This window comes from Schistocerca cancellata, chromosome 7, assembly GCF_023864275.1.
Source record: "Schistocerca cancellata isolate TAMUIC-IGC-003103 chromosome 7, iqSchCanc2.1, whole genome shotgun sequence".
Lineage (NCBI taxonomy): Eukaryota > Metazoa > Arthropoda > Insecta > Orthoptera > Acrididae > Schistocerca > Schistocerca cancellata.
In genome coordinates this window covers 38,547,914-38,563,660 of record NC_064632.1, presented here as the reverse complement: position 1 = coordinate 38,563,660, position 15,747 = coordinate 38,547,914, and the positions used below count along the sequence as shown (strand labels likewise).

Here is a 15,747-nt window from a genome sequence, read left to right as displayed (position 1 = left end):
AACCGGTGTTACCACTGCGGAAAGGCCGTTGGCTTATTTAAAGCATGACTAACTGAATTTCAGATAATTGGAGGCTATGTGTATCTCTACACACGTTGGAGATGAAAATGTGTGGTGTCACCGCCAGATACCACACTTGCTACGTGGTAGCTTTTAAATTGGCCGCGGTCCGCTAGTATACGTCGGACCCGCGTGTCGCCACTGTCAGTAATTGCAGACCGAGCGCCACCACACGGCAGGTCTAGAGAGACGTACTAGCACTCGTCCCAGTTGTACAGCCGACGTTGCTAGCCATGGTTCACTGAGAATTACGCTCTCATTTGCCGAGACGATAGTTAGCATAGCCTTCCGCTACATTTGCTGCGACTTAGCAAGGCGCCGTATTCAATCGATATTGAGATTCTATTAATGTATCATCTAGAGCGAAAGTTCTACAAATGTGGATTAAAGTTAAGTATTCCAGAAGCTACGTACTTTTCTTTATAGCATTCATTACGTATCCTGTTTCAGACCTCACGCCAGCCTGCGTGAGTTTAAGCGCGTGCCTTTCGGCTTCCTCTCATTGTGTCTAGGCTGTCTTGTCTAGACACAACAAAATGCAAGCTGAAGTCCCAAAAAATGCAATTTATGACAATATGGTCGGTAAAATCAGTGTCTTGCGAACTCTTTAGAAAAAACTACATTTCCAACAATCCGGCATGGAGGATTCATGCACAGTATCATACCACTGAAGCCTGGAGAAGGTTCAGAAATTGATCGTAATGACCAACTGCTATGTTGTGAAGTATACTTTACGCAAATTATCGTGTTATGGATATCTTCTCAAAATTTTTACAGCTTTGTTACCACTACCTGTAATTCCAGGAACTAAGGCACTCACCCGCAGCATGCGCATCTGGTCCTCGAAGTCGGACTCTGCGAAGGTGATGGTGGCGCTGCATGTGATGTTGGCCTGTTCCAGCTCGGTCACGAGGTCGTTCACCGCCTGCGAGGAGAGAACTGAATGTCATGAGCAACATCTGGGAAGCAACATGGTACTGATAAGCTGCAACGCGGTAATATTGCCGTAAGTACGTCTGTGAAGTACCTGGATCCTTGTATGAAGTTAATAAGCGTTTACTGGCAGTACAAATGTGCGGTGGAGGTAATGCGCACCCGAGTTTAGCGGCGGACTATCGGATAATACTCTCACATAAATAAGCTTAACAGATAAAATATTAGTCGCTTCCTTCGACGAGCATGATGCCAGCTTAGGAAGGCCGTGAATGGTGTGTAACTGATACCAGGCAATCATGTGACCAACTGGTAACCATATGTGCTGCAGCCAGAAGCAGAGTTAAAACAAATCTTGAGGTAAAATAATTTGACACTTCACAATGTGTGGTGTCACAGCATATTCCGCAAGATGTTAATCGAATGACACCAGAACCGGAAGCTGGTGGATATGGCTGTAAAACTGGCAGTTTGGTAAGATGCAAAACATGGAAGATGTTAAAACCATAAGATTCCGCAGAAAGCCAAAGCCGAAAAATGGCGATTTGGTAGAACAAACCGAAATGTATATCCTCTTCTATTGTTTTGTTTCTGAGTCGTCAATCTTCTGACTGGTTTGATGCGGCCCGCACTAATTCCTATCCCGTGGCAACATCTTCATCTCAGAGTAACACTTGTAACCATCGTCCTCAGTTACATGTTGAATGTATTCTAGTCTCGGTTTCCTCTATTATTTTCTGCTACTTCCCATGACTTCTTTCTCTCTTCGAGTTACCTCCAATCCATATTTCGTACTCATTACACTGTTTAATTCATTCAACAGGTCCTGTCATTCTTCTTCACTTTCATTGAGGATAGCGATGTCATCAGCGAATCTTGTCACTGATATCCTTCATCCTTGAATTTTAATTCCACATTGAACCTCCCTTTTATTTCCAACATTGCTTCTTCTATGTATAGACTGATCATTAGGGGCGAAATACTACATCCCTGCCTTACACCCTTTTTAATCCGAAGACTTCGTTCTTCATGTTCCATTTTTATTCTTCCCTCTTGGCTCTTGTACATATCGTACATTCCCCGTGTTTAGTCAAAGCTTACCCCTATTTCTCTCAGAATTTCGGACATCTTGATAATTTGGAATTTTTTCCAGTTCGACAAATCCTACGATTGTGTCTTGATTTTTCTTTAATATTGCTTCCATTATCAATCACAACGTCAGAATTACCTCTCTCATGTCTTTACCTTTCCTAAAGCCAAACTGATTGTCATCTAATACATCCTCAATTTTCTTTTCCATTACTGTGATTATTACTCTTGTCAGAAACTTGGATGCAAGAGCTGTTAAGCTGATTGTGAGATAATTTTCGCACTTATCAGCTCTTGTAATCTTCGGAATTGTGAGGGTTGATGTTTTTCCGAAAGTTAGACAGGATATCGCCAGACCAATGCACTCTACACACACCAAGATGAACAGTCGTTTTGTTGTCATTTACCCCAATTATTTTAGAACTTCTTTTGGGATGTTAGCTACCCCTTCTGTCTTATTCGATCGTAACTCTTCTGATTATAATAATGGATCCCCTATGTGTTCTATTTTGATTCCTGTTCCGTCTTTAATACGTCATCAGAAAAGCCTTCCTCCTCAAAGGCTTTCAATGTACTCATTCCACCTATCTGCTCTTTTCTCTGCATTTAACAGTAGATTTCCCATTGCACTCTTACAGTTAATACCTTTGCTTCTAATTTCAAAGAAGGCTGTTTGAGTTTTCTGTATGTTGAGTCAGTCCTTTCGACAAGCATTTCTTTTCCGATTTCTGCACAGTTTTCATGCAGCCATTTCGCCTTAGCTTCCTTTCACTTCTCATTTACTTCATTTCTAAGTGACCTGTATTTCTGTGTTCCTGAATTTCCTTGCGCATTTTTGTACTTCCTTCTTTAGTAGATCAAGTGAATTATTTCGTCGTTACCCAACGTTTCTTCCCAATACTTTTCGTGTACCTACGTTTTTCCTTCCAACTTCTGTGACTGCAGGTTCAAATCCTGCCTCGGGCATGGATTTTTGTGGTGTCCTTAGGTTAGTTAGGTTTAAGTAGTTCTAAGTTATAGGGGACTGATTATCTCAGTAGTCGAGTCCAACACTGCTGGAAATGGAAAAAAGAACACATTGACACCGGTGTGTCAGACCCACCATACTTGCTCCGGACACTGCGAGAGGGCTGTACAAGCAATGATCACACGCACTGCACAGCGGACACACCAGGAACCGCGGTGTTGGCCGTCGAATGGCGCTAGCTGCGCAGCATTTGTGCACCGCCGCCGTCAGTGTCAGCCAGTTTGCCGTGGCATACGGAGCTCCATCGCAGTCTTTAACACTGGTAGCATGCCGCGACAGTGTGGACGTGAACCGTATGTGCAGTTGACGGACTTTGAGCGAGGGCGTATAGTGGGCATGCGGGAGGCCGGGTGGACGTACCGCCGAATTGCTCAACACGTGGGGCGTGAGGTCTCCACAGTACATCGATGTTGTCGCCAGTGGTCGGCGGAAGGTGCACGTGCCCGTCGACCTGGGACCAGACCGCAGTGACGCACGGATGCACGCCAAGACCGTAGGATCCTACGCAGTGCCGTAGGGGACCGCACCGCCACTTCCCAGCAAATTAGGGACACTGTTGCTCCTGGGGTATCGGCGAGGACCATTCGCAACCGTCTCCATGAAGCTGGGCTACGGTCCCGCACACCGTTAGGCCGTCTTCCGCTCACGCCCCAACATCGTGCAGCCCGCCTCCAGTGGTGTCGCGACAGGCGTGAATGGAGGGACGAATGGAGACGTGTCGTCTTCAGCGATGAGAGTCGCTTCTGCCTTGGTGCCAATGATGGTCGTATGCGTGTTTGGTGCCGTGCAGGTGAGCGCCACAATCAGGACTGCATACGACCGAGGCACACAGGGCCAACACCCGGCATCATGGTGTGGGGAGCGATCTCCTACACTGGCCGTACACCACTGGTGATCGTCGAGGGGACACTGAATAGTGCACGGTACATCCAAACCGTCATCGAACCCATCGTTCTATCATTCCTAGACCGGCAGGGGAACTTGCTGTTCCAACAGGACAATGCACGTCCGCATGTGTCCCGTGCCACCCAACGTGCTCTAGAAGGTGTAAGTCAACTACCCCGGCCAGCAAGATCTCCGGATGTGTCCCCCATTGAGCATGTTTGGGACTGGATGAAGCGTCGTCTCACGCGGTCTGCACGTCCAGCACGAACGCTGGTCCAACTGAGGCGCCAGGTGGAAATGGCATGGGAAGCCGTTCCACAGGGCTACATCCAGCATCTCTACGATCGTCTCCATGGGGGAATAGCAGCCTGCATTGCTGCGAAAGGTGGATATACACTGTACTAGTGCCGACATTGTGCATGCTCTGTAGCCTGTGTCTATGTGCCTGTGGTTCTGTCAGTGTGTTCATGTGATGTATCTGACCCCAGGAATGTGTCAATAAAGTTTCCCCTTCCTGGGACAATGAATTCACGGTGTTCTTATTTCAATTTCCAGGAGTGTATACTGCTCAGAGCCATTTGAACCATTTTTCTGTGACTGCCCTTGTTAGAGATGACCATTCCTCTTCAATTTAAATGCCTACTTAACTATTCCTTATCGCAGTATCTATAGCCTCAGAGAACTCCAAGCGTATCTCTTCATTTCTCAGCACTTCCCTATTCCATTTCTTCGCACACTGATGCTTCCTTACTAGACTCTTAAGCTTCAACCTAGTCTTCATCACTAATATATGAAGGGCTTATTTCAATAGTGGTACAAGTCCATTTTTGTTCATTCTGAGATACAGAGTCCTAAAGTTAAATGAGCGCTGAAAAATCTGCAGTTGAGATACCAGAAATATTCAAGAATATGGCTTCTTGTTAAAGATGAACCTTTCTTTCTGTTTGTTTCGGCCATTAATTTCAGAAGCATTGTAGACAGAAAGGTGCAGGTAATGGACTTGTACCACTATTGAAATAAGTCCTTCATATTGTGATCTGTGTATACATCTGCTCCTGGGTAAGTCTTACAATCCAGTGTCTTATTTCGGAATCTTTGCCTGATCATCATGTAATCTAACTGAAACTTTCACGTACATCCAGACGTTTTCCAAGTATGGCTCCCCTACTTGTGATTTCTGAACAGAGTATTCTCTATTACTAGCTGAAATTTACTGCAGAACTGGATAAATTTTTGTCCTCTCTTATTGCTAGTGTCAAGCTCAAATTCTCCCGTAAACCATTCTTCTACTCCTTTCCCTAGAACCGAATTCTAGTACCCCAGGACTATTGGATTTTCATCTCCCTTTAAGTACAGAATTACCAGTTCATTATTCTCATATACTAACTGTCTGTTCATCTTCGGGTTGGGTTGTCGGCATGTATGCCCGAATTATCGTTGCCTGTGTTGATATGTTGTCGATTCTTATGAGAACAACCGTATCACTGAACTGTTCACAACAGCTCACTCTTTGTCCTACCTACCGATTCATAACGAATTATATTCCCGTTATACCATTTTCTGATGCTGTTGATGTTATCCTACAGTCAGCTGACCAGTAAGTCTTGTCTTCCTTCCGTTTCACTTCAGTGATCCTCCACTATATCTAAGTTGATCCTTAGCATTTTCCTTTGCAGATTTTCTAGCTTCCCTATCAAGTTCAAACTTCTGACATTCCACTCCCCGACACGTAGAACGTTATCTTTTCGCTGGATATTCGGTCCTTTTCTCATGGTCACCTCCTCCTTGGTAGTCTTCTCCCGGAGATGGCCCTGCCAAAAAAGGACTGCAGCATGTGTACAGATATCCATTCTTGCAGATGCACATTTATATTCAATATCCAAGTGCTGTGCGTTAATGATTACTCAAAAGCTGATGTCCATATGAGCTTATGGAGAAGCAGTGATAAAAAAAAAATAGCTCCTGAGGTAAGATACCTTGAAAATGCACTGTGTTATGATGTCATAGCATATTCTGCAAAATGGTGGTAAATATTAACATAAGTTACTTTGTCGTTACGATTGTGTTAATTCTACAAATGTTGTTTTTATGTGGTTTTTTGCCTCAGGACAATGGAAAACCCAATTTTCCCATCAGATGTGGTACGACCCTGCCTAATCAACAGGGCCACAACTGTTAACTGCCGAACCAGCGTATGGATGATGCAATGTGCAACGCATATCATAGACGTCTTATTGCGATTTACCTGTCATTTGTAGCCGGACCATTTCAGTTAAGACATTTCCAACACCGTGTAACGGTAAAATTTTTATTAATTTTATTTAATTCCATGACGTTTCCTGCTGCATGAAAATAGCAGCGTGCATCTAAAACAGACGTAGGCTGATTGTTGTAATGCGAGGCTTTGCTCAAAAGTAATGCTTCCGAATTTCTTATGTGAAAGCTCTTAAAGTTTTTAAAATGGAGGAAACGTTATTAATATTTTACATTTTTGTTCTTCATGTCTGCATACTCATTTCTCAACGTAGTCACCCTGACAATGAACACATTACTGTCAACGAGTGACCAATTTGTTGAAAGTGTCACTGCAGAATATAAGACTTTGTTGACGGAGCCACAACCGAACTCTGCTTCCACCACTTCCTCGCTATCAAAGTGAAGTTCTCCAAGGTGTTTCTTAAATTTCGGAACAGATGATAATCGAAGGAAGCGATGTCAGGACTGTATGGAGGATGTCTGATGGCACTGAACCCAAGGCGCTCGTGTGTGATCTGGCGTTTTCATGCAGAAGGAGAAGGTGCTTCATGCGTGAATGAACTCTTTGAATTCGTGCTTTCGGTTTTCTAAGGGCCTCTCACGCACCAATGTAGTTGTGTTACACATCGTCTTGTTACGCGCTACAATTCGGAGCACGCTAGCACAAAGGGTTGCAACTTCAATCAGAAATGCGGGAAAGTCGAGTGAGTAATACGCAAAGAGGCAATACCTCAATCGATATTGAGAACAGTATAAAATATTTGGAGGCAGAAATAGCCGCGGTCATAGTTCTGTAACCTAACGTTTTATCATGCAGCAAATAACTGTAAACGCTCATTCGATTTAAGTGCAGATGCTAAGAAGAATATGCCTAACATAGTCATTGAAAGAACAAATGAGTATCAAAAAATTATACATGATGTAAAAGAGAGTGTGCCCCATTTGTCAATATCAAAAACAATTAAGCCGCCTTGTAACGGTTCATGCGGTTCCCCCCACGCGCAAGGGTGTGTGTGTTGTCCATAGCGTAAGTTAGTTTAAGTAAGATTAAGTAGTGTGTAAGCGCAGGGACCGATGACCTCAGCAGTTTGGTCCCATAGCCCTCGCCACAAATTTCCAATTTTCCAAAAACAATTATGAAAGCACAGCACAAAGTATTAGTTGTACCTGTACCCTATCAAGACTTTATAGAAGCAGTGACGTTAATCCAGGTTTTTATTTGATAGTGGAGTGATATTTTGTAAATACGAGTAGGTCTCACCATAAAGCACAGACCCCGAATCGACAGCAACAGCTGATGGCTATTAATAACTCATGTCCTTATGAGTACGAAATTAATTATAGTTTTCTATATCCTTCCTAGCGATTAATGGTCGGCGGGAATTCGGCCGTTCACTTGCACAGTAAAATGAAACATCTGCAGTCACCATTTTGATGTCACTTTATTATACTGCAACCAGTTTCGGTGACTGAAGATGGAGAATTGAGTCACCAATATTGGTTATAATATAATAAAATACAGTAAAAACGACGGTTGCCGGTGTTTCATTTTATTATGAAAATTAATTATGAGTCCCAGAAACAAATGACGAGCTGACATATAACATGTCTTTACGACTCCAGTGTAATTCCGGCTTTACACGACTGTAAAGCTGGCGTTGCACTGTCGCGACGCCGTACATATGCCATGAATATGCCTCTATTACGCCACATACGCAGAGTATACGCAGGTGCGACACCCTCATAGTCTTTGAATAATTTGGGGCACAGCTTCCCTCAAGGACGTAGTGCCTCCCAGCTAATACAGACGTCAAAAAGTTTTGCATCACATCGGTTCCGAGAGTTCCGGAACCTGTACAGAAGATTGGAGTAGAGATCAACATAAACATCATTTGCGCCCTTTTATTGCTCATGAAAACCACACATTGCATGTTGTGCAACCAAACAGCGAGACCTTCATAGGTGTTAGTCCAGACTGCTTTGCACACTGGTACCTTTAATACCCAGTATCACGTCCTCTTGCATTGATGCATGCCTGTATTCTTCGTGGCATACTATCCCGCTCCTCAACGGCGATTCGGCGTGTCTCCCTCAGAGTGCTTGGTGGGTCACGTCGTCCATAAACAGCCCTTTTCAATCTATCCCAAGCATCTTCGTAGGGTTCATGTCTTGAGAACATGCTCGCCACTCTAGTCGAGCGATGTCGTTATCCTGAAGAAAGTCATTCACAAGATGTGCACGATGAGGGCACGAACTGTCGTCCGTGAAGACAAATTTCTCGCCCAATATGCTGCCAATATGGTTGCACTATCGGTCGGAGGATGGCATTGACATATCGTACAGCCGTTACGGCGCCTTCCATGACCACCAGTGGCGTATGTCGGCCCCACATAATGCCACCCCAAAAGATCAGGGAACCTCCACCTTGCTGCACTTGGTGGACAGTGTGTCTAAGGCGTTCAGACTGACCGGGTTTCCTCCAAACACGTCCCGGACGATTGTCTGGTTGAAGGCGACACTCATCGGTGAAGAGAACGTGATTCCAATCCTGAGCGGTCCATTCGACATGTTGTTGGGCCCATCTGTACCGCGCTGCATGAAGTCGTGGTGGCAAAGATGGACCTCGCCATGGACGTCGGGAGAGAAATTGCGCATCATGCAGCCTATTGCGCACAGTTAGAAGCGTAATACGATGCCCTGTGGCTGCACTAAAATCATTATTCAACACGATGGCGTTGCTGTCAGGGTTTCTCCGACCCGTAATCCGTTTGTAGCGGTCATCCACTGCAGTTGTAGCCCTTGGGCGGCCTGAGCGAGGCATGTCATCGACAGTTCCTGACTCTCTGTATCTCCTCTATGTCTGAACAAAATCTCTTTGGTTCACTCCGAGACGCCTGGACACTTCCCTTGTTGAGAGCCCTTCCTGGCACAAAGTAACAATGCGGAAGCGATCAAAGTGCGGTATTGACCGTCCAGGCATGTTTGAACTACAGACAATACGAGCCGTGTACGTCCTTCCTGGTGGAATGACGGTAACTGATCGGCCGTCGGACCCCCTCCGTCTAATAGGTGCTGCTCATGCATGGTTGTTTACACCTCTGGACAGGTTTAGTGACATCTCTGAGCAGTCAAAGGGACTGTGTCTGTGATGAAATATCCACAGTCAACGCCTATCTCCAGGAGCTCTGGGAACTAGGGTGATGCAAAACTTTTTTTGGTGTGTGTGTATTTTACAGATCACGTTATGGCGTTACAACACGGTCGTCGGATGCGTGCCGTATATTTCGATGATCCTGCTGCCTCTCTTAAGTCCGTTGATTAAGAGACTAACAAAACTTTATAATATGGGCTGCCACAGACGTTTAAATTTATGGCAAACTAGACTTTCATAAGCTTTAACGCAGCGGAACCAGTCGTGAATAAATCATCACCAACAGCTGTTTACCATTGTATTCAGGATCAATTGAGTGAGTGATATAACCAAATAACTGATAATCTCGGGAAGCGGATGACGACAGGTATTAAGAAGAACAGCTATTGTTAGGAAATCACGAATAGTACGATTTATTGTCGAAAACGCGACTCACATCAAACACTTTGCAGCATGCACAATTAATTAAAATTCCGTGTGCCACTACACAACATCGGTCATATCGCACTGAAACTCTCAAATGAAATAACGCGGCGCGGATACTCAAGTACCAAACAAGTTAGCAATTTTATCCAGAGAGTGTCGCGTTGTTCATACTCTCAACGTGACCAGGCATGACTCAACTCTGCCTTCAGATTGCAGGCAGCCAACACCAACACAGCGCTTGCGTCCACCAACAAGAATCAGACTTTCTTGGAAACACTATCAGCTCGCAGCAGTTACTTACAAACTTTACGTCGGCCATACCAGAGCTGGCTGTGACAAAGCAATTCGATGAACTGATTCTCAAAAGTTATAAATAATAGCAGATGTCTCTCTATATATTTGACGATACAGAATCTTCACTTCATTATTTCACACTGTCTTCTTCTCACTACAGGGAATAACAGAATTCACGTAATACCATATACCTGAGCACTGAGCTAGAATTGAGTGCATACTGCCCAAAAGCAATGGTGCGACTTCATCTTCGAAGTGCAAACTGCAAATGATGGCGTTCGCACAGTCAAACTATGAAAATTAAAATTGGTCAAAGACACGAGGGGGCGGTCCGGGGACCACAGCGATTTGCAAACAGAACGATGACGTCGATGAGCAGTTCCACAACATGCAGGGTTGTGGGAAGCGAAAGGCAGTGGGTAGTTGTGGCCTCAAGAGGGCACTGATACGATGACGTCATGGTCTTCGTACAATTGTATGAATACGATGATGTCAGAATTTCAGGAATGCTGATGTCATTGTCAGTGTCCCAACAAGTACAGTTACCTGGGCACCGGAAGTGATTCCAGGAATGCTGACGCTGATGTCATCAGTTCGAGGACTGCTGATGCTGGTGTCAGCAATTTTTGAATCAAAAAGTGCAGTGGCTTTCTGCTGATAATAGGTTTAAAATTCGCCAGGAAATGCTGCTGACATGTCCATCTCAACTATTTTACAAGCGAACATTGCGAAGGGAACTGCATGCAAAAGATGTTAGGAATCGTGTATATCGCAAAAGGCTATTGTTCCAGGTGTGCATAATGCTGCAAGTCTTCAATGTGCCACGCAGGACGGAAACTGGATAGCCGTTGAGTCTAGGCAGCGTATCAATATTGTCTCTTTCCAATTAGTGCAAGACCCAGAATCAACAGTGTGTAGAAAGTGAAGTTCAGGTTGGAGATGGTTCTGTGAACACCGTGACTTAGACCAAACCATTCAGGTTACCGTGGACATGAACCAGGATGTCCCTTGCAACATTCTTGGTGACCAAGTTTTCCCCTTTCTTCTACATCTTCAGGACGAGTTAAACTTACACCTTCCAAGATGTCAACAGCTGCACTCGGAAGGTTGAATGCATGTATTACGGGATTCAAGAACACTCACTCTCCCTATAGTGCCTAGACTCACCCGATAAATCCCAAAAACAAAGTGTTGGAGACTATACGCTCCAGTGACGTTCATGTGAACACCGCCCATCTGACACATCAACGTTGACTCATTGTAACAATAATGTACCTATAATAATTTTTTTCTTTATGCATTTAGATAAATGTTTCTTTCTGAATTTATGTGAAATAATGTAAATATTATTTTACATTTTTTCTTTTCGTGTCATGTTAAAGAAACTGTACACAACTTTTGAAATGAATGTCATTACTTATGTTAGATTTTAAGCAATTTGATAACCAAAGGAAAATGTATTTAATGTTAAAACTATTGTAAAATGTGTAAATTGTAATTTAAACACTTGGTCCATACGTAGGTAATGCATTAGAATATGTGTAGTAGAAAACCTGTGGTGAATACCCTACCTGTAGGGGCGCGGGAAAAGGTGGATGCAGGCGAGCGCGGGAAAACGCACACTGGCGCGGTTCGGCACAACGGGCTCAGTAACACATTCGGAGTTGAGCATCGGTCAGAGGAACATGTACTGTACCGAGGAGGCTATCTAGGAAAAGTGGATTCCATTGAGCCTCGGATGGGCCGATTCCGACGAATATTTGGCATGGCTATATTCTCAGGCACAAAACTGGAAAGTTTACGACGCTAAGAAGAATGAAAGTGCCGATGCTGGGAGAGCCTTAGCCGTGCTTGTATGTGTGCTGTGCTGCCCGCTATCTCGCTGCCCGCCATCCGCCGTACCGACGTGCACAGGTCAAACATTTATTTCATCTTTAGAAGTGTATCTGTGTGGACCAGTGTTGAAACTGTTCTAACTGTTCAATAATAACGTGACTTTTACCAGAATTGCCTTAGCCATCACTTATCCTTATCATTGACCTAGACAGGGTCCTTACCTTATATTGTGCAACCCGAGTATCCCGAACTGAAAGTTACAGTTAGTACTAAATAATCTGCAGACCAATCGATACTATAAAGACGTTCAAGGATAGGAGTGCAAATGTAAATGTTAGTAAAGAATATTAGTGTGATTAAATTGAAAGATAAAATCTGAATTGAGCTAGCAATGTTAGTTAATTGATTTGTGACTGAAATAATGATAACTAAGTAATTCAAAATTTAAGAAAAGAAAAGTAGTTATCCACAGATTGATAATTTTGAGTGTTAATGTACCTTCAGGACTTGCTAGTTTCAGTATAACAACTATAACAGTTTCAGGGTCCCCCCCCCCCTTCTCTTGCCTATTCTTGCACATTTTGAAGTGTACTGATCAGAATTGAACAGTAAAATTAATTTCTATCTTAAACCTAAGTGTATTAGTGTTTTTTCCAATTTTAATAGTGACATTGTATGTGTGTTTTCAAAATTGCTGATTCTAGGGTAATCTATGCCCGATTTCAGTCTGATCAATACACAAAGTGCAGCTCGTAATAATCATTACTGTGTGGTGTTGTGTAAAAGTAACTCATCCAAACTAATACAAAAGAAGAAAACCTTAGTTCAGTAGATTCTTTCTGGTTCTAAATTTTGCTATAAAACGCAACATTACTACGTGTCATTATGCTTGAATATGCTACCACTTGTACAGGGAAAAACTCACTCAATGCCTAATTATGCTGGCGACCGTATTATTAATCATTGGTAGTATCTACTGTGGGTACTTCTTGTCCATACGAACGCGCAATTATACTTTACATTTGCTTGACGCATCACTGTAGTTATTGACTGAAAATAAGTCCGAATTGCTTCCATTAGGTACACGCGGTCAACTTATGTACTAAATCCTTGTTTACAAGGTGAAGCCCGTGAACTTATTACAGTACAGGCTTTATTGAGCTAACGCACGTCCGGCAGGGCGGTAGTGTTACATCATAGACTGCAGGTGGTAGCACTAGCAGTGGAGGGAGTGGAGGGTAAATAAAGCGTGTAGGGCGGACGCGGGAAACAGTGCAGTCGTTGTCTTAATGCGGAAACGGTGCTTTTATCTGAAGTCCTAAAGGGCATGATCACTGGCCAAGTGATTTCTACAACGGCTATGTTTCTAAAAAGTTTTCTTACCGTCATGGTTAAAGTACACCATGTGTGGCAAAATGGCGCCATCCAAACATGGTACGGAGACAGGTGTGGTGCACCACAGGCCTTAGATGACAGGGTGAAAGGTGGAGATGTGTATGAACGGGCAACTGTTGACAAATGAGCACTCAGATGAACAAGGCCCAACAGTCCTTCCTCAACGACAGTTCAGCGAACGTTTCAGTTAAGCAACATATGGCCCTAGTAGCAGAGCCCGTTTCAGGCACCCATGCTGACTGCTGTTCATTAGCGACGAAGGCTGGAATTTCCAAGTATGTACCGCAACTGGACGTCCACCGAGTGCCGACAGGTAGTTCCAGAGCCCCTACAAGAATCGTCGGAAGGGGCGCGCAGGACGAGGTAGCGTTATGATCTGCGGAATGTTTTCATGGTATTCCCAGGGGTATCTCGTCAATCTGGAAGGCGTAAAGCATCAAGAGAAGTTTCCATCTATGTGTGGGGCCATTCCCATCCTTACATACGGTTTGTTTCTCCCCAGCACGATGGCATCTACCAGCAGGGCAACGCAATGTGTTACATAGCTCGTAGTGTATCTGCGTGGCTCGAAGAGCACCAGGATGAGTTGATTATTCTCAAGACAACAGACCTCCCGGATTTAAGCCCAATCTCGAATCTGTGGGACCACCTCGATCGGGCTGCTCGCGCTACGGATCCTCAACTGATAAATCTAGCATGGCGGCTACAGCAGTGGAGTCGGCATGTCTTCACATCCCTGTCAGCACATTCCAGAAGCTCATTGGCACTCTTCTACATCTACATCTACATTTATACTCCGCAAGCCACCCAACGGTGCGTGGCGGAGTGCACTTTACGTGCCACTTTCATTACCTCCCTTTCCTGTTCCAGTCGCATACGGTTCGCGGGAAGAACGACTGTCTGAAAGCCTCCGTGCGCGCTCTAATCTCTCTAATTTTACATTCGTGATCTCCTCGGGAGGTATAAGTAGGGGGAAGCAATATATTCGATACCTCATCCAGAAACGCACCCTCTCGAAACTTGGCGAGCAAGCTACACCGCAATGCAGAGCGCCTCTCTTGCTGAGTCTGCCACTTGAGTTTGTTAAACATCTCCGTAACGCTATCACGGTCACCAAATAACCCTGTGACGAAACGCGCCGCTCTTCTTTGGATCTTCTCTATCTCCTCCGTCAACCCGATCTGGTACGGATCCCACATTGATGCGTAATACTCAAGTCGAACGAGTGTTTTGTAAGCCACCTCCTTTGTTGGTGGACTACATTTTCTAAAGACTCTCCCAATGAATCTCAACCTGGTACCCGCCATACCAACAATTAATTTTATATGATCATTCCACTTCAAATCGTTCCGCACGCATACTCCCAGATATTTTACAGAAGTAACTGCTACCAGTGTTTGTTCTGCTATCATATAATCATACAATAAAGAATCCTTCTTTCTATGTATTCGCAATACATTACATTTGTCTATGTTAAGGGTCAGTTGCCTCTCCCTGCACCAAGTGCCTATCCGCTGCTGATCTTCCTGAATTTCGTTACAATTATCTAATGCTGCAACTTCTCTGTATATTACAGCATCATCCGCGAAAAGTCGCATGGAACTTCCGACACTATCTACTAGGTCATTTATACATATTGTGAAAAGCAATGGTCCCATAGCACTCCCCTGTGGCACGCCAGAGGTTACTTTAACGTCTGTAGACGTCTCTTCATTGATAACAACATGCTGTGTTCTGTTTGCTAAAAACTCTTCAATCCAGCCACACAGCTGGTCTGATATTCCGTAGGCTCTTACTTTGTTTATCAGGCGACAGTGCGGAACTGTATCGAACGCCTTCCGGAAGTCAAGGAAAATGGCATCTACCTGGGAGCCTGTATCTAATATTTTCTGGGTCTCATGAACAAATAAAGCGAGTTGGGTCTCACACGATCGCTGTTTCCGGAATCCATGTTGATTCCTACATAGTAGATTCTGGGTTTCCAAAAACGACATGATACTCGAGCAAAAAACATGTTCTAAAATTCTACAACAGATCGACGTCAGAGATATAGGTCTATAGTTTTGCGCATCTGTTCGATGACCCTTCTTGAAGACTGGGACTACCTGTGCTCTTTTCCAATCATTTGGAACCTTCCGTTCGTCTAGAGACTTGCTGTACACGGCTGTTTAGAAGGGGGGCAAGTTCTTTCGCGTACTGGGTAGAATCGAATTGGTATCCCGTCAGGTCCAGTGGACTTTCCTCTGTTGAGTGATTCCAGTTGCTTTTCTATTCCTTGGACACCTATTTCAATGTCAGCCATTTTTTCGGTTGTGCGAGGATTTAGAGAAGGAACTGCAGTGCGGTCTTCCTCTGTGAAACAGCTTTGGAAAAAGGTGTTTAGTATTTCAGCTTT

At 44.2% G+C, this 15,747-nt stretch overlaps 1 protein-coding gene across 1 annotated transcript in view; it reads right to left on the bottom strand.

Annotated features, from left to right (window-relative positions):
• Positions 1 to 15,747, bottom strand: part of LOC126092634 (gamma-aminobutyric acid type B receptor subunit 2) — a gene marked incomplete at its 5' end in the record, with an annotated part of 461,219 nt that overhangs the window by 304,605 nt on the left and 140,867 nt on the right. The window contains one exon of the mRNA XM_049908357.1: positions 881 to 985. Coding sequence (XP_049764314.1) covers positions 881 to 985 — 105 coding nt within the window. The remainder of the gene's footprint in view (positions 1 to 880; positions 986 to 15,747) is intronic.